This window comes from Oryx dammah, unplaced genomic scaffold (genome assembly GCF_014754425.2).
Source record: "Oryx dammah isolate SB20612 unplaced genomic scaffold, SCBI_Odam_1.1 HiC_scaffold_13, whole genome shotgun sequence".
Classification (NCBI taxonomy): domain Eukaryota; kingdom Metazoa; phylum Chordata; class Mammalia; order Artiodactyla; family Bovidae; genus Oryx; species Oryx dammah.
The window spans coordinates 15,839,275-15,857,831 of record NW_024070197.1 but is presented as its reverse complement, the minus strand read 5'-3'; the positions used below and the strand labels follow the sequence as shown (position 1 = coordinate 15,857,831).

The 18,557-nt window shown below is 50.8% G+C and overlaps 1 protein-coding gene across 2 annotated transcripts in view; it reads right to left on the bottom strand.

Annotated features, from left to right (window-relative positions):
• Nucleotides 1–7,075: 7,075 nt before the first annotated feature.
• The window catches only part of LOC120872360 (Fc fragment of IgG binding protein), a 41,804-nt gene continuing 30,322 nt past the window's right edge, over nt 7,076–18,557 (bottom strand). For both annotated transcript variants that reach the window (XM_040252641.1, XM_040252642.1), the window contains 6 exons: nt 17,026–17,597; nt 16,124–16,697; nt 14,923–15,122; nt 10,872–11,255; nt 7,365–7,633; nt 7,076–7,243 (listed from right to left, as the gene is read on the bottom strand). In XM_040252641.1, the coding sequence (XP_040108575.1) occupies nt 7,234–7,243; nt 7,365–7,633; nt 10,872–11,255; nt 14,923–15,122; nt 16,124–16,697; nt 17,026–17,597 (2,009 nt within the window). In that variant the 3' untranslated portion in view covers nt 7,076–7,233. The remainder of the gene's footprint in view (nt 7,244–7,364; nt 7,634–10,871; nt 11,256–14,922; nt 15,123–16,123; nt 16,698–17,025; nt 17,598–18,557) is intronic.

The following is an 18,557-nucleotide window of genomic DNA, read 5'->3' as shown; positions in this document are numbered from 1 at the left end:
CCCGCCCCTCGGAGCCGCAGCCACGCCCCGACCCCAGCGCGCCCGCTATGGGCGGGAATTTTTGAGCTTGTCAAGGCACCGCCCCCTCGAGCGCCCTAGGCGCTACCGTGACCTGTGCAGAGATCGTTAAACTAAACACGCTTCCCGCTTCTCTTTCACAGGTGCGAGCACCCCAGTAATTAGAAAGCGAAAATATAGTCCCTAAGTCGTGTCCGACTCTGCGACCCCATTGACTGCAGCCCGCCAGGCTCCTCTGTCTGTGGGATTCTCCAGGCAAGAATACTGGAGTGGGTTGCTGTTCCCTTCTCCAGAGGATCTTTACGAACCAGGGATGGAACCCTGGTCTCCCGCATTGCAGACAGATTATTTACCGTCTGAGCCACCAGGAAACCTCAGTAATCAGGGCTCATCCTCAGATTTTTCCAGGAGCTGTGCCCTCTGCTTCTCTTCTCTATTCCCAGTTAGCTCCCTAAAATCCCCTCTACACTCAAAAGCCTTTCCTGATCCATTCCCATCCCCAAGAACAGGGCCAACTCTGGACTCCATTCATACATTAGAAAAGCATTTGTTGTGTGCCTGAATGTACCAGGCACTCTGTTCTAGGCACTGGGAATGCAGCAGGGAACAAGACATATGAATTCTGGAGCTCATCTTCCGATGAGGGGAACAGACACCAAACAAGTTAGTAAAAACATGCTGAATGGTAGAAGGCCATAGTGCTTTGGAGAATAAGTGCTTTGGAGACTGGTGTTGGGAAGAGAGATGAACTTTCTTACAGGGTGGTCAGGAATGCATCCAGTGACTTTTGAGCAAAAAGCTAAAGGAAGTGAGTGAGGCATGCTCCTGTCTGGGGGAAAAGAGTTCCAGGCAGGGAGGATTGCATGTGCAAAGGCCCTGAGGCAGGAAAGGTAAGGAGAGTTGCAGAAACACTGAAGAATGTGTTTCATGCAGAGTGAGTAGGGGAGAGTGGGAAGAGATGAGGGCAGGGAGGTTAACAGGTAAATTGTATGGGGCCTTGGGGTGAGAACTTTGACTTTTACCGAGTGAGATGGAGGATTCTGAACAGAGAAGGGATGTGATCTGACCTGGGTCACTCTGGCTGAAGGTGGGAAAGGAGTGAGAGATAGAGGTGGGAGCAGGAAAACCAAGGCAGGGCCTGCTGCAGTGGATCAGGGAGGAGACAGGAAGGACCAGATCAGGATGCAGGCGGAGGAAGGAACACGGAGAAGATTCTGTATTAACACTGAGAATTTTGCACTTTGTAATTTTATAATTTGAGTATTCATCCTCATATTGATTCCACAAAGCAAAACATGTGCTACTATGAGAAATTAGTAACAACCTCCAGGAGAATCCACTGGTCTGTTCTGTTCATTGTTGTATCACTTTGTATCCAGAACAGATACAGAGTGGGTACTCCCTAAATGTTTGTTGAAGGAATGAATGAACCTGTGCTGTCTTGAGTTCTCCCTGCAGGGTGTTCCAGAAACACTCCTGAAAATTTGTTTACATATTAAGATGGAAATTCTGTGGAGTCTATGCTGCAGGAACTGTGTAATATTTCAAATGGTTCCAATTCAGGGTAGTGTTACCTACTACTCATGGATCTTACTTTGTCTTCTTTGCCTTTTAATTGGAATTTGCCTTCCAATTAAAAATAATTTTTTTTCTAAAGGGTGAAAATCCAGGACATCCCTGGTGGTCCAGTGGTTAAGATTCCATGCTTCCAATGCACGGGGTGTGGGCTCCATCCCTGGTTGGGGAAATAAGATCCCACAGGCTTCGAAGCACAGCCACAAAGGGGAAAGAAGATGACAATCCTCAGAGCACAGTGCAAGCTGTATTCTGGAATCCTGGCACCATCTCCTGGCTCTGAGATATTGCACCTGCCAACTTGCTCTGCAGACCTGAAATGGGTACTACCAGTGAGTAACTGGGCTTCCCTGCTGGTTCACATGGTTAAAGAATCTGTCTGCAATGGGTTGGGAAGCCATAGAGAAAGGAATAGCTATCCACTTCAGTATTGTTGCCTGGAGAATCCCATGGACAGAGAAGACTGGTGGGCTACAGTCCATAGGGCCACAAAGAGTTGCACATGACTGAGTGACTGAACACACAGTGAATAATTAGGGGGGGTACCTGCTAGTCTTGTGCTGGGGGCACAGTGGTGACTGAAAGAGTCCAGCCTTCCTGGAGCTGCCAGTCCCTGGTCCTCTGACGTGGCAGTCCAGAGGGGTCAGGGCCAGAATGGGGGTGTGTGGTGCAGTACAGGTCCCCTACATCCCCTGAACCTTCCTTTTACCTTCCTGCTCTGACCTAGTTCTCCCATGAAGACACGCCTTTCTGTGCAGCCCTTCTAAGCAGAGGCTATTTCTCTTCCTCAGCCTTCATGCTCACTGGGCCTGTATATGCAATAAGCTCCTCATGGCTACTTCGAAACCATCCTCTGCCTCCTCTCTAAGACCCTCACTTTGAAGCTTCTGCACAGAATCTGCTCCCATTCTTGTTACCAGCTTTATCGACTCCCAAGTCACTGCAGCTCACTTCATCTTTTTAGCTCTAGGCTCATGGCCACCCAAGCTGCTCCTCTCATAATTCTTGTTGACTTCCAGATTCGGGTAGATGATCCTGTGACCGTTCTGGCCTTTGGATCTCTTGACTTCCTCTCCTCTAGCGATCTCATCCTCCGCCCAACCCTTCCTTCCCACACCCAGACTTTGTGCAGGGGACACAATGGTGACTGTGGCAGTGCCGAGGTCCCAGGCTGTTGGGAGAGAAAGGCCCACCCCCAGACAGTGACAACCCCAAAACTGCAGCCCCTGCAGAATCTCAGTTGCATGCATCTCACTGTCTGCCCATCACCTCCTGTCTCTCCAGTTCACTCCCTCTGAAACTGTTGCTCCAAGGACCCTTCAGCCCCATGAAGCTGACCTCCTTCTCCCTGCCCCTCACCTCACCTCCTCATGATCACACCACTCTCACCACCCAGCCCAATCCCCCATCCACTATTATCTCCTCTCCTTTCCTCATGCCCCCAAACTTCTAACTTCACCTTTTGCACCCAATTGAGTCCACTCTCCACCTCCTTCACACCTGCACACTGGCAGCTGAATGTGGATGGAGAAAAACCCACACCCACTCTGACACATGACCCCAAGCAGTCCCTAATGTGGCCCAGCCATCCTACCACAGGCCCCTAATTAAATCATTCTCCTATTTCCTTTTCTTTTTTTCTTAGTAGTATCGGTAATGTGCTCATTTTTAAATGCTTAAGGCATAATTGACATATCATAAAATCCACCTCTTTGGGGACTTTCCTGGTGGTCCAGTGGTTAAGAATCCCTCTTCCAATGTAGGGGACTCAGGTTCGATCTCTGGTCAGGAAATTAAGATCCCACAGGTCGAGGGGCAACAAAGCCCGCCCACCACAACTAGAGAGAAAAGCCTGTGTACCACAACAATGAAAGACCCACGTGTGACAACTAAGATCAGACATAGAAACAAACAAATAAATAAATATATTTTTAAAAGATCAATTTGTTTAAAAAAAAAACACACCTATTTTATGTGTACAGGTCAACACATTATAGAACACATTTTAGTAGATTTATGGTTTATACACTCATCACCACAATTCAGTTTCAGGACAGCTCAATCATCCCATTTCATATAGATAAGATTATACAATACGAAGAATTCTGTGTCTGGTTTTTGTCACTTAGCATCACATCCCAAATGGTTGCATATATCACTAGTTGGCTCCTTTTCATTGCTGAATTCACTGTACGGCTAGACCACACTTTATTTGTCTATCTACCTGTTGATGAGCTTTCCAGATGTTTCCAGTATGGAGGTTGTTATGAATAATGCTGCTATGAAATATTCACTTACAAGTACTTGTGTGGACAGATAATTTCTTTTTTTTTTTTTTTTTGAGAAGAGTTCCAGGAGTCAAATGGCTGAGTCATATGATCAGAGTATGTTTACCTACTGACCCACTGTTTTCCAAAGCAGCTGGACCAATTTTCTCTTCTTTTTTTCCGGCTGGGGTGTTTCTTTGTTGCTATGCATGGGCTCTCTCTAGTTGCGGTGATCAGAGGATACTCTTCATTGAGTTGTGCAGGCTTCTCATTGTGTGGCTTCTCTTGTTGCAGAGCAGGGGCTCTAGAGTGCAGGCTCAGTAGTTGTGATGCAGGGGCTTAGGCGTTCCATGGCACGAGGAATTTTCCCGGACCAGAGATCGAACTGTATGGCCTGCATCAGCAGGCGGATTCTTAACCACTGGTCCACCAGGAAGTCTTGGATCCCTTTTCTTGAAGGATCATTTTACACTCTCTTCTCTCTCATCAGACCTCAAAACTTTTTCTTCCTTGTTCTTAACTGATGACTTTGTTTCCCATTTGAATCAGAACATACAAGGAATCACAAGAGAATTTTAGCGTCCTCTGACCCATATCTACCAGTCAGTGGCACCTGTTAACTTCCTTTGCTGTAAAAGAAATCTGTTTTTGTGTTCATACACTTCACTGCTGACACCAGATATATTTCCACAACAAGCAATTCTCTAGTTCTCTGCAGACTCCAACTGCTGTCTTACAATTTAATTTCGTTCGGACACTAACTACACGGAGTTGCAGCAGACCCCACAGGTTAAGGACAGAGAGTAACGGAGGAAATCCACTTTAAGTGAGGTGGTTGTGGAAGGGCTCTGTAAGGTAGTAACAGGTAAGTGGACATCTGAAGGATGAGAAGCATCTAGTCAGTGATAAGTGGAGGGAACAGCTCTTTCACAAAGGAATGAAGTAAAAAATTTGGTATGTTCAATACCCTGAAAGATAAGGTTCCCAAATCATAATGATAGTGATAGGAGATGAGTCAGAAGAGGTTGGCAGAGGACTTCCCTGGTGGTCCAGTGGCTAAGACTTCATGCCCCCAGTGCAGGGGGTTCAGGTTCAACTCCCTGGTGAGGGAACTAGATCCACATGCCACAACTACAGATCCTGCATGCCACAAGTAAGACCTGGTGCAGCCAAATAAACGTCGTTCAGTCACAAAGTTGTGTCCGACTCTTTGCGACCCCGTGGACTGCAGCACGCCAGGCTTCCCTGGCCTCCACTATCTCCTGGGGTTTGCTCAAACTCATGTCCATTGAGTCGATGATGCCATCCAACCGTCTCATCTGCCGTTGCTCTCTTCTCCTCTTGCCCTCAATCTTTCCCAGCATCAGGGTCTTGGCTTAAGAGTCAGCTCTTCGCATCAGGTGGCCAAAGTATTGGGGCTTCAACTTCAGCATCAATCTTTCCAATGAATATTCAGGGTTCACTTCCTTTAGGATTGACTGGTTTGATCTTGCTGTCCAAGGAATTCTCAAGTGTCTTCTCCACTACCACAGTTCAAATACATCAGTTCTTTGGTGCTCAGCCTTCTTTGTGGTCCAACTCTCTTTATTTATAAATAGATAAGTACTTTTTTAAAATAAGAAGTTGGCAGGGGCCTTTTAGGTGAAGGAATTTGATTTTATTACAAGATCAATTTTTAGCCAGTGGTGCTCTTTATAGGTAAGGAAGAGTCCTCTAGTGGCTGTGAGCATGAATTACAGGCAGGGAGGAGCAGATGGCAGGTATGATGCCACCAGCTGAACCAGGTGGTGACAGTGGGCATGATAAGAAAGGCAGGCAGATTTCAGTTATGTTTCGATACAATCCAAAAAGCTGTTTTGTTGAGCAGGGTGGAGGGCAAAGATGAGGGAAGAATCAAGAATAATTCCCCATGAGGTTTGGCATAGTCACTGAGGTCGGGGAGACCAGTATGGGCAGGGTAGGAGAGAGTTAGGACAGAAGAGAGACTTCAGTTTTTGATGCGTAGATAGACGAACACCTTAAGTCCTCACTCCAACTCTGTGAGGTAGGGACTATCCTTAGCTCTACTTTAAGTATGATGCTTTTGGCAGAATGCTTGTGTCCTTTCAAGATTCCTGTGTCAGAAGCTAACCTCCAATGTGATGGCATTTGGAGATGGAGATTTTGCGGGGGGTGATATGTCATAAGGGTAGAGCCCTCATGCATGAGATTACTGCCTTTATAAAAGAGGCCCAGAGAACTCCCTTGCCCGTCCACCAAGTGAGGACACATGAGAAGATGGTCATCTATGAACCAGAAAGCAGGCTCTCACCAGATACCAAATCTGCTGACGCCTTGATCTTGGACTTCCCAGGCCCTAGTGAAAGTGGAAGCGTTAGTTGCTCAGCCGTGTCTGACTCTTCGCCACCCCGTGGACCTTAGCTCTTCAGGCTCCTCTGTCCATGGAATTCTCCAGGCACTACTGCAGTGGGTTGCCATTCCCTTCTCCAGGGGACCTTCCCCACCCAGGGATCAAACCCGGATCTCCCACACTGCAGGTACATTCTTTATCATTTGAGCCACCAGGGATCCCAGGCTCTAGAACTGCGAGAAATTTAAATGTTTGTTGTTTATAAACCACCCATTTTATGATATTTTGTTATAGCAAACTGAGTGGACTAAAGCATATGAAGAAACTGAGTGGCAGAGAAATTACCGTGCCTGGATTATAAATGACAAAGTTAGAAGCTGTTGATATTTTCCTTTTCTACTTCTTCCCTCCATCCAACTTCATTTTCTCATCCATCCATTCTTCTAATCGTCTAACTGCCCATTTCCCCATTTCCCCACCTACATCTTTCCCAATCTATCGATCTGTCTCCATCCATCCGTCCCCTCACCTGCCAGGAAATATTCATCATACGCCAGGTTCCCCAGGCATCTGACACCTGATGTGCAGGAAGCAGGGGCTTCCCAGGTGGCTCTGTGGTAAAGAACCCACCCGCTAATGCAGGAGATGTAACAGACTCAGGTTTGATCCCTGAGTCGGGAAGATCCCCTGGAGGAGGGCATGGCAACCCACTCCAGTATTCTTGCCTGGAGAATCCCATGGACAGAGGAGCCTGGCAGGCTACAGTCCACAGGGTCGCAAAGAGTAGGACATGACTGAAGCCACTTAGCAAGCACGCATGTACAGGAAGGAAGGTCATGGATAAGAAGACATGAGACAGACACACTGGTGTGCAACTTAAAAGATATTTATTGAATGCTTTTCCGGTTGGCCTCAGTGGCTCAGCAAAGGGGTAGAGCGGAGGGGCACAGACAATGACAGAGTGCACCTCTCAGCCTCCAAAGGCTTCAGGTCCTGCAGCCTTCCTTCCCGGTGGATGACTGATCAGTCCTGGCTGTGAGACACAGACTCTTAGCACACTTTGTAGATGGAGCACCCACCCTGACTTCCCCCTCCCTGTGAGGACGCAGGTGCCTCGGCTCCGAGAAGCCTGGCCTCCGAGCTGTATCCCTTACCATGGGGAGAAGTCTGGTGCTTTCCAATTCTCCAACGTTGTCTCCTGGGAGTTAGGCCAGTCGTTGCTCCAGTCCGCATCAAAGTTGCCACAGGCCCCACACAGCTTCCCAGCATGGTCATCGCTGACCACCACAGCCAGCTGCCCATTGGTGCCAAGCTGCACCTGAACCCCCTCCTTCTGCTGGACTAGCACAGAGCCGTCAGAGTTCTGACTCACGGACACAGATGTTAACACCTCAGCTGGGAGGTCCACTTGGAGACCATTCACCTGGTGGTTTTGGTGGGGGGAAAGGTGGGTGAAACACAGAGGTGAGGCTGGAACTACAGAGAAGCTGGGGTGTTACTACAAAGGTGACCCCAAGGAAGACAACGAGTCCAAGGAGCAAAAGCAGAGAGGCAGATGCTGAAAGAGATGAAGGCCCGGATGGATGCACCAAATGGAGAGATGGACACCTAAGGTAATCAGAGATGTGGATGAATGGATAGAAGCACGGAGAGTGGATGGATGAAGAGATGGATCGATGCGTAAGTAGGTGTGCACACAACATCCCAAAGGCACCTGGGGTTGGGGGGAGGCACTTGCACCAGAGAGATAAACGAGTCAAACCCCGGAATTATCCTGTCTAATTCTAGTTTTCAAAATAAAAAGAATCCTTGAGCATGTCCTGTTAAGTTACTGGTTCCCTAACAAGGCAACTTCATCCCTTATTTTTGCCACGCTGATGTCTGAAGACAAGTCATGACCTAGCCAGTGTAAAGTGTAATAATCATGTGAGAAAATGACCATTTGTCCATCACAGGCTGTGGACTCAGTAACCTTGGTAACCTGATGAGTTTTCTCCTTTAAATAACTTTTGTCTGTCTTCTCTGGTGAGTTAACCCTTGTAAAGTTAGACTCCCTGGAGAGCCTTCTTTCAAAGAAAAGTTCCTTTTTTCAAAATGCTGTTGTATGTGACGCTTTTTCTGTCAGATGACTGGAGAGTCAGGTAGATAAGAAAGACAGGTAGACAGATCTGAAGAGGTGGATGGATGGACGGATGGGTGAATCAATGGAAGGAATGGAGGGGGAAGTAAGGGAGGCAAAAAGTAAGGACAGGTGGAAGGAGGAGAGGAAGAGGAGGGATGGATGCAGTGAAGGACAGCTGGAGAGGCAGGCGGGGAGTCTCAGCAGGCTGCAAGCTTCGATGGCGTAAGAAGTGGGACTGAGTTATCTGTGTTCCCCAGCACATGGCCTAGTGCAGAGGGAACGGGGATGAATGTAGTCACAAAACCAGACTCTTTCTGGGGCCAGGCCCTGATCTGGGTACTGGTGACGAAGTGACAACCAAGGGGAACAGGATCCCTGCCCACTTGAGGATTATATGCCAGTGAGGGAGCATGTCAACAAACACGAAGAAATAATGGACGACTTCAGAGAGTGACTAGCACCGTAAGGGGATAAAACAGAGTAACCGCACAGAGGCTGGGCTGAAGAGGGAGAGCTTCTGTAGGGAGCTGGGGAAGGTCTCTCTGTAGAAGTGGAGAGACTGGAACTGAGATCTGAAGGATGAGAAGGAGCCGAGGCTTAGGAAATCTGGAAGGAGAACACTGCGGCAGAGGGAACAGCAAATGCAGAGGCCTGGCGGTGGGAACAAGCATGGTCCACTGTGTGAACGGCATAAAGGCCAGCTTGGCCTATTAGCAGCACAGCCCATGAGCTCAGGAGGGAATTGGAGGACATGAGGTTGGCGAGGCCAGCGGGAGTCTGACTGCATAAAGTCTTGCAGGCCGTGGAAGGGAGGTGACTTGAGTTTGAAATGTTGCTCTGAGAAGTCGCTGCAGAGTTTTAAGCAGCAGAATGGCTCGATCTGATTCACATTTCTAGAGCATCTCTCTGCTGTGTAGAGAATTGTTTCTGGACAGATGAGCAAAGGAAGGTCATGAGTAGGGGTCTGCAGTAATCTTACTCCTGGGCATATATCCAGAGAAAAACATAGGTCAAAAAGACACATGTACCCCAATGTTCACTCACTGAAGCACTACTTACAATAGCCAGGTCATGGAAGCAAACTAAATTCCATCAAGAGACGAATGGATAAAGAAGCTGTGGTACATATACACAATGGAATATTACTCAGCCATAAAAAGGAATGACATTGGGTCATTTGTAGAGACATGGATGGACCCAGAGTCTGTCGCACAGAGAGAAGTAAGTCAGAAAAAGAAATATATTAATGCATGGATTTGGAATCTAGAAAAATGGTACAAACGAACCTATTTGCAGGGCAGGAATAGAGACACAGACACAGGGAATGGACATGAAGACATGGAGGAGGGCGGTGGGATGAACTGGAGGTCGGGATTGGCCGTATATGCACTGCCACGTGTAAAACCGACAGCTATCAGGAGCTTGCTGTCTAGTGTGGGGAGCTCAGCTAGGTGCTCTGTGATGACCTAGATGGGTGGGAGGGAGGTGAGGGGATACATGTATTATATGCCTGATTCCCTTCGTTGTACAATATAAACTAACACAACATTATAAAGCAACTACACCCCAATAAAAACAACATTCAACATAATAAAAGAGTAGGGGCGTGTTCACCTGAATTATGGATACAGCAGAGAGTTAAAGAGTAATGTTAATAGACATTTGGAATCAGGGTGGTGAGAACTGTGGAGTTGGGCAAATGCAAGGCAGTGATAAGTCAATGGAAGTCAAGGGACAGAAGGAGGACCCATCTGGGCTGGAATGGACTCAGGAGACAAACAGTGACAGGCCTGAGGGGACCCTGAGAGCAAGCTGAAAGACAGCTGAGGGCAGAGGCAAGTGGCCTGGAATTGACGGAGTTCAAAGAATGGTCCCACTGAGCAAGCACTGTGCCTGGAGTCCATCTCGGGCCCCTGTGTCCACACCGTCACCACCAGCACTCCATTGCCAGCAAAGTGGTTCAGGGCATGGGTGGTGCTGGTGGGTTCAAGGCCCGGATCTCCCAGGTACTCTCTGAGTGACCTGAGTAAATGATTTCACCTTTTTGGGCCCTGGTTTCCCCTCTGAGTAAACGGAGATAATGATAATCCCTGTTTCATGAGTATGTTGGAGGGAATCACAGAGAATGAAGCTGACTGGTGATCAGCAAGTCTTAAACACAGAGGTACAAATCCAGGGCACCTAGATCCAGCCACTCCTGAGGCTGTGTCCCTGGATCTTCTAGTTACATGGGCCAATAAATTCAGTTTTGCTCAAGGCACTCTGAAATTGGTTTTCTCTCACTTGCAACCATAGAGTCTTGATTAACACTAACATCTAAACGGGTAAGTTACTTGACGGTGCTTTTGCTCTTCAAGAACTCAGCCAGAAGAAAGGGACTAAGTTTGAAGTACTGACACAAACACAAACCCAGAGAAACAAACTGCAGAGATCTGTGAAGAAAACAGACGTTAGGAGAGATAGGCCACAAGGGACGCAGGCACACTGCAACAGGAAGAACAAAGCCCAGGGCAGATACAGCCCCTGTGTTCTGGCTTACCCATACGCCCTTGTTTTGGGTCACAGTCACCAGCCCATCCTGGAAGAAGATATGAACCAGGGCCACAGCTTCCACTTTGCCTTTGCAGGGCTGGACATCGGCAACCACACGGTACCAAGGGGTGCTCTCCTGTGATCCTGGGCAGCGGAAAGAGATCTCGTAGACACCAGGGGAGCTGACGGCGCTGTGGGCCCCATCGAAGGTGGTGAGGTTGGCACCCACAGAGAGGGAACAGAGGCCACGGGGGGCCCAGCAGTCCCGGACCCCAGCCTGGACGTCGCATACACGGCCCGGTGGGCAGCTGGCTGCCTGGCACGTCAGGCCGGTGCTTGAGGAACAGGAACAGCGCTGGCTGCAGTCCGAGGTGAGCAGGGAGGAGTTCACCTGTGCACAGAAAGGGGCAGGTGACAAGGTGCGGTGGACTGCAAACACGGCCACCACCTTCCACCCTCTGCATCCATCCGGGTGACTCTGCAGTAACTTTCTCTAAGAAATGGAGTTTAGGACTTCCCTGGTGGTGCAGTGGGTGAGTCTGCCAACCAATGCAGGGGACACAGGTTTGACCCCTGGTCCAGGAAGATCCCACATGCTGAGAGGCAACTAAGCCCGTGGGTCGCATCTACGGAGCCTGTACTCTAGAATGAGAAGCTGCCGCAGTGAGAAGCTCAGGTACTACGACAAAGAGTAACCCCTGCTCACTGCAACTGGAGAAAGCTCACGCGCAGCAATGAAGACTCAACCCCAGCACAGCCAAAAATAAATAAACAAAATTTTAAAAAAGAAAAAGTGCTTTTTTAAAAAAAGAAAGAAATGGAGTTTATTTCCGCTTTCCCATTAATCTGAGCTGGACTTAAGACTATGCCTTGGTTATTGCAATGCAGCAGAAGCACTGCCATGCCAGGTTCAAGCCTGGACCTCAAGCGACCTGACAGCTTTACTACTCTTTCTCGGAACCCTGTCCAGCCACCACAGGCTAGCCCACCCGAGGAGGACAGACCTCATGGAAGAGGGACGGCCAGCCTTCAGCTGACCCACGGGGGGACTACAGAAGTATGAGTGAGCCCAGAGGATGGCAGAAGAACTGCCCTGCTGAGCCCAGGCCAAACAACAGAGCTGCAGAATTGTGAACAAACAGTTTTTTGTTTTTTTGTTTGGCATCTTCTTTCCAAGAAGTCCTGCACTTCTAGACCCTCCAGCCTACCATTCTGCTATTAATAAAACTAGGATGAGGGACTTCCCTGGTGGTCCAGTGGTTAACAATCTGCCTTGCAATGCATGGGACACGAGTTCAACCCTTGGCCGGGGAACAAAGATCCCACACACTGTGGGGCAACTGAGTCTGCATGCTGCAACTACAGAACCTGTGTGCCACAACTAGAGAGAAGCCTGCGTGCTGCACTAAAGACCCCATGCAGCAAAAAAGCAAAAACAAAAAACTGGGATGAGTGGGGAAGGAATGTGGTAATTTGGCTTTCCTTTATTTGACAAACACGCTTCTGAAGAAGCAGGACAGCCTCATGGTTCAGAGGTGAGTGCAGGCTGCTGGGGTATGAACCCGACTCCTCCCTTGCTAATGGGTAGCCTTGGGCTGACTTCTCTTTGTCATCTGTAAAATGGGGAACATAACAATAGTCCCTGTCTCGTAGAATTGCTGTGACTATCGAATGACTTAACACTTATAACCAACTTAGTGCATAGTGAGAGCTCCAAAAACATCGATCATGGGCTTCCCTAGGGGTTTAGTGGTAAAGAATCCGTCTGCCAATACAGGAGACACAAACCCGTGTCCAACCCCATCCCAAGTCCAGAAAGATCCCATGTGCTTTGGAGCAACTAAGCCCATGTGCCACAGCTACTGAGCCTGTGCTCTAGAGCCCGGGAGCCACAGCTACCGAGCCACACATTGCAGCTACCGAAGCCCGTGTGCTCTAGAGCCTGTGCTCTGCGAGGAGAGCAGCCACCAAATGAGAAACCCGTGCAGCACAACTAGAGCAGCCCCCACTTGCCACAAGTAGAGAAAAGCCCGAGCAGCGACAGACCCAGCACTGCCAAAAAATAATAATTTTTTAAAAAATCCATCACAAAAATAAATCAACTCTTAACTTTCAATTCCCATCATTAAATGGCCATAGCCGTGCTACCTACTGCTGCTGCTGCCGCTAAGTCACTTCAGTCGTGTCCGACTCTGTGCGACCCCATAGACGGCAGCCCAGCAGGCTCCTCTGTCCCTGGGATTCTCCAGGCAAGAACACTGGAGTGGGTTGCCGTTTCCCTCTCCAGAGTGCTACCTACTACACTGCTGTAAATTACTGTTATTTTTCCTGGGTGTGATGAATGTGGAGGGTGAGGCCCAGTGCTCAGTGAGTGCCTTTCAATCACCCTTGACTCCTCAGACACCTAGGGTGCAAGGATGATGGCTAACCCCATTTTACAGATAGAGAAAATGAGGCTCACAGAGAGGACTGCAGTAGGTCCAATAACACCCTCTCTACAAAGATATCAGGTCCTAATGCCTAGAGCTACTAAATGTCGTCTTATACGGAGAAAGGGTGTTTGCAGATGTGATTAAGGATTTTGAGATGGAGAGATTAATCCTGGCGGGCTTTAAACACAGTCAAGTGTATTCTTAGAAGCAGGAGGCAGAGGGAGATTTTAGGGCACACAGTAAAGAGTCGAGGGACATGCAGCATGGAAACACAAATTGGAGTGACGTGGCCATAAGCCAAGAGCTTCCCAGGTGGCTCAGTGGTAAAGAATCCACCTGCCAATGCAGAAGATGCGGGTTCAGTCCCTGGGTCAGGAAGACCCCCTGGAGGAGGAAGTGGCAACCCACTCCAGTATTCTTGCCTGCAGAATCCCATGGACACAGGAGCCTGGCAGGCCACAGTCCACGGGGTCGCAAAGAGTCGGACCCAACTCAGCAACTAAAATAGTGAGTGTTAGTCCTTTTGTCCTGTCTGACTCTTTGAGACCCCATGGACTGTAGCCTGCAAGGCTCCTCTGTCCATGGGATTTCCCAGGCAAGAATACTGGAGTGGGTTGCCATTTCCTTCTCCAGGGGATCCTCCCGACCCAGGGACCGAACCTCTATCTCATGCATTGCAGGAAGATTCTTTACCATCTGAGCCACCAGGGTAACCAAAAACAACCAAAGACAAGGCCATAAGCCAAGGAATGCCTGCAGCCACCAAAAGCCAGGAGAGGCAAGGAACAGATTTCCCCCTAGAGCTGTCATCTTGGCCCACCTATTCTGGTTTCTGACTTCTAGCCTCTATAACTAAACAAGAGAATAAATTTCTCTTGTTTTAAGGCATCAAGCTATGGTCAATTGTCACAGCAGCCACAGGAAACTAATACGGGGACTTCACCAGCATTGAGTCACATAGCAGGGAAATGTGGCAGCCTCCCTGTCCCCATCCTCGAGGGGGTCAGCACAGAAACCCTGAGTCTCCACAGACTTAGAGGATGAACTTATGGTTCCTGAGGGGGAGGAGGGGGGAAAGAGATAGTTAGCGTGTTTGGGATGGACATGTACACACTGCTATGTTTAAAATGGATAACCAGCAAGGACTGATTGTATGGAACTCTGCTCAATGTGATGTGGCAGCCTGGATGGGAGGGGAGTTTGGGGGAGAATGGATACATGGATAGTTATGAATGAGTCCCTTTGCTGTCCACTTGAAACCATTACAACATTGTCAATTGGCTATACCCCAATACAAAATAAAAAGCTTTTTTAAAAAAAGAAAATAAAGAAAATCCGAGTCTCCCTTGAGCTCCTCTATCCTCCTTGTCCACCTCAAGCTCCTTGTTGCTGTTTAGTCACTTCAGTCATGTCTGACTCTTTGCAACCCCATGGACTGCAGCCCACCAGGCTCCTCTGTCCATGGGATTCTCCAGGCAAGAAAACTGGAGTGGTTCCCATTTCCTTTTCCAGGGGATCCTCCTGACCCAGGGATCGAACCCGCATTTCCTGCATTGGCAGGCGGGTTCTTTACCTCTGAACCTCAAGCTCCTCCACCCTCCCTGCCCACTTCAAATTCCTCCTTACCGGCAAGTATCGGCCATCGTGGGTGCAGCCGCAGTCTTGGACAGGAATGCAGACACCCTGGGACAGCAGGAAGCGGTCGTCACACTCACAGCCCTCAAAGCAGCGGGTGGTGCAGCCTGTGAGGCCAGAGAGAGCTGCGCAGGAGCCCTGGCAGGAGCGGGTGCAGACGGAGTAGTGGCTGTTGGCTGGGCACTGGAGCGCTGCGGAGAAAGGAGCGGGGTGGGGTCACGGCTGCTCGCTGAGCAACGAATGGGACCCACTGCACACCTGGATCTGAGCTGCTGGTGCTGGGGACACAGCTCCAGGCCCTGCCCTGTGGGGCTCAAGTCAGTGGGACGGCCCAGTGTGATCAGGGGAAATATAGACAGAAAGTCAGGGCCAGGATGGGAGCTGTGAGGACCCAGGGGAAGCATGCATAGTGAGGGCCTGGGCTCTGGCTAAGCAACAGGTGGATGGTGTGGCTGCCTTGAGATGAGGATCAAGATTGAAAAATAAGAAGATTAAGTTTGGGGTGAAATGCTGATGTCACATGGGAACACAGGAGGTGTGTGAGGGCCCCCTAAGGACACCTAGTGGAAAATGTTCAGGAGGTCACTAGACCCATGCAGTCAGGAGAGAGGTCAGAGAGGGAGACAGACAGTGTCCACTGCCTGCATGTAGGTCATCCTCTGAGAAGAATGAAGGAGACACAGCTCTGCCCTGGGGTCATGAGTGGCCACTGCTCTGTCCAGGAGAGTCAAAGGAGACACAGCCCTGTCCTGGGGGTTTGAAGGAAACAGATAGGCCCTGACTGGAGGTTAGCTAAGAGGTACAGTCTTGGGCTAGGGGTCTGAGGGGGCTGCAGTCTTGTCCTGAAGGATCTAAGGGGTGATGGTCCCATCCTGGCGGGGGTGGGGCAGGGGCTGGTGGGGGGCGGGGGCCGGGGTGAGACTCATTTTACTGTGTGACCTCCTGACCTGCCCGACCCACACTCCCAGGTCACCACAAAAGATGTCCAGGAAGGGCCCTGAGAACTGTAAGAGAAGGTTTCAGGAGAGTAGGCCTCTGAAAGGAGTCTGAGAAGGGCCAGTCAGCCAGGCAGGAGCAAAGTCAGGAGCAGGGTGTGCTAAGGGAGGAACTGGGGCCCTGCCCCTGAGATGCAGACAGGACAGGGGGCACCGAGCCCGAGCTGGAGTCCTCCCAGGGGTCCCCAGACACTCACGGCAGAAGCTGTCCGTCCTCCAGGGCTTCACGGCCATGCCGGCCGCCTGGCAGGCCGCTGTATAGGCTGCCAGGCTGCGGCAGAGGTAAGTGACGTTGCCCTTCTGGGCACAGAGGTCATACACGCACTGGCGGAAGTACTCAGAGGGGCTCAGCGCCGCGTGGCAGGCTGAGAAGGGGCCTTTGGTGTCCTTGAGCTGCCCGCAGGCCTCGAGGCTCTCGTATGGTGCCGTCTGCTCTGCTGAGCACACAGGGCAGCCTTGGGGTCCACAGCCCTCGCTGCAGCCCTGGGAGGAGCCAGGTGCCTGCCACGCGGCTCCAAAGGCATCCACGCTGGGGGCCGTGGCGCCACTGGGCAGGACAAAGTCATCATTCCAGTTGCCATTGAAGTTGCCGCAGAGGCCGCAGAGCCGGTCACGGAAGGGGGAAGGGATGGATATGAGGATGTGGGCGTCGCCATCAAAGAGAAGCCGCAGGTCCTTGGTCGTCTGCAGAACCATGTTCCGGCCCTCGGCCGTCACCCGCACGTGACCCACAGCCACGGGCAGGGCTACAGCCTCACCATCCACAGTGACCTGGATGGAAGGGCCAGGTGGGTCAGGGACTCAGAGAAGCACAGTCCTCCTTGGACTCCCAGGCCACAGACTCTCTCTCTCTCTCAGTTCCACTGGGGTGAGGCCATGTCCCCCAGAGACTTCCCAGGGCAGAGTATGTTTCCTTCGGAGACCCCAGGCTGACAATGTCTCCTCAGTCCCCAAGGCTGGGGCCGTGTCTCCTTCAGGCCCCCAGGACAGACCTATGTCCTCCTTAGTCCCCTTGCACCGGGTTCATATAGCTCTCAAAATCCCTAGGTTACGCCCTCTCCTCCTCAGACCCCCCCAGGGCAGGGCCGGGTCCACTTACCTGCGGCCCTTGAGCCAGGGTCACCACCTGGCCGGCCACCGTAACCACCACACGTTGCGGATCTCCAGCCGCGTTCTTCTCAAGCACAATCGTGAAGTCCTCGTCCCCAGGCTGTGGGTGGCAGACGTGGGCCAGGATATAGGAGCAGGAGCCGTGCAGGTCATAGGCGCGCCCATCCAGGGTAATGTAGTGGACGCCCCCACTGGCCAGGCAGCGGCCACAGCCGGTGGGGCGGCAGGCCTGGACACCGTCTTGTACCCGGCACTCCTCGTAGGGCCTGCAGGTCTCGCCCTCCTGGCAGCTGACTTGGCCGCCGCGCCCACACTGGCAGCGCCGCCCACACTCGGGGCCCGGGTAGAAGGTCTCGCCCAGCGGGTAGTAGCGGCCCTCATGGAGGCAGCCGCACTGGCCCACAGGCACGCAGGTGTCTCCACTGAGCACGAAGCCGGCGTCGCAGACGCAGCCCTCACGGCAGGTGGACTCGCAGCCCTCGGGCGCTGAGAGGCTGGGGCAGCTCACAGGGCAGGAGTCACCGCAGAGCTGGTAGTGGCTGTAGGCAGGGCACTGGAAGGCTGCGGGGACAAGAGGGAAGGAGGCAGGGCGTGAGGGAGGGGGACGCCAGGGAGGCACAGAGCGGGAGAAGCTGCTGGGGTGACTCTGTGTGTTTTGCCTGGGATATCTCATGAGCGAATCTGTCCAGGGATCTGAGTGGGGCGTCTGACCCAGCACAGCCAATGGGGCATTCAGTGTGGGGATCTAGGAAGCAGGTCTCTCCAGCCAGGCTGCATGTCAACCTGCTCCAGTGTTTCTAAAGATCAAGTCAGTCTGACTGGGTGACTCCAACCTCATATATCTGACCAACCTCATATATCTGACCAAGATGTGCAGGATTAGAACCGACCATGAGTAACTCAGGGTATGAATCTTGCTGGGGTGCGGGGCCAGTTGCATCTTGGGGTATGAATCATCCAAGTATGCCTGCCTGTGGATGTCTGATCTGGAAGCCTCTCACAGTCTCTCTGACAGGGTCTGTCAATGTGTGACTCTGACCATATGTGTATCATTGGGCGAAGCCGACAGCATAAATATGATCAGGAGATCTGCCTGAGGGGAACTGCCCAGGATTCTCAGACCATGAACCTGTATGTATCTTCCTGTGGCTAGGTCAGGGTCCTGATTCCACCCTGATTCTACCAGATAGGTATATCTGCCTATGTGTCTCTGTGTAAATGTGACCAAGTGTCTCTAACCAGAGGAGGCCCTGTCTGAGGTTATGAGACGAAATCTATCTGACCCTGTGCATTACCCTGTTTAAAAAAATAAAAACAACCAAAACAGTCTAGAGGCATCTGGAGCTTCCCTAGTGGCTCAGCATAAAGAATCTGCCTGTGAATGCAGGAGACCTGGGATCCATCCCTGGGTTGGGAAGATCCTTTGGAGAAGGACATACCAAACCACTCCAGTACTGCCTGGAGAATTCCATGGACAGAGGAGCCTGAAGAGCTATAATCCATGGGTTGCAAAGAGTCAGA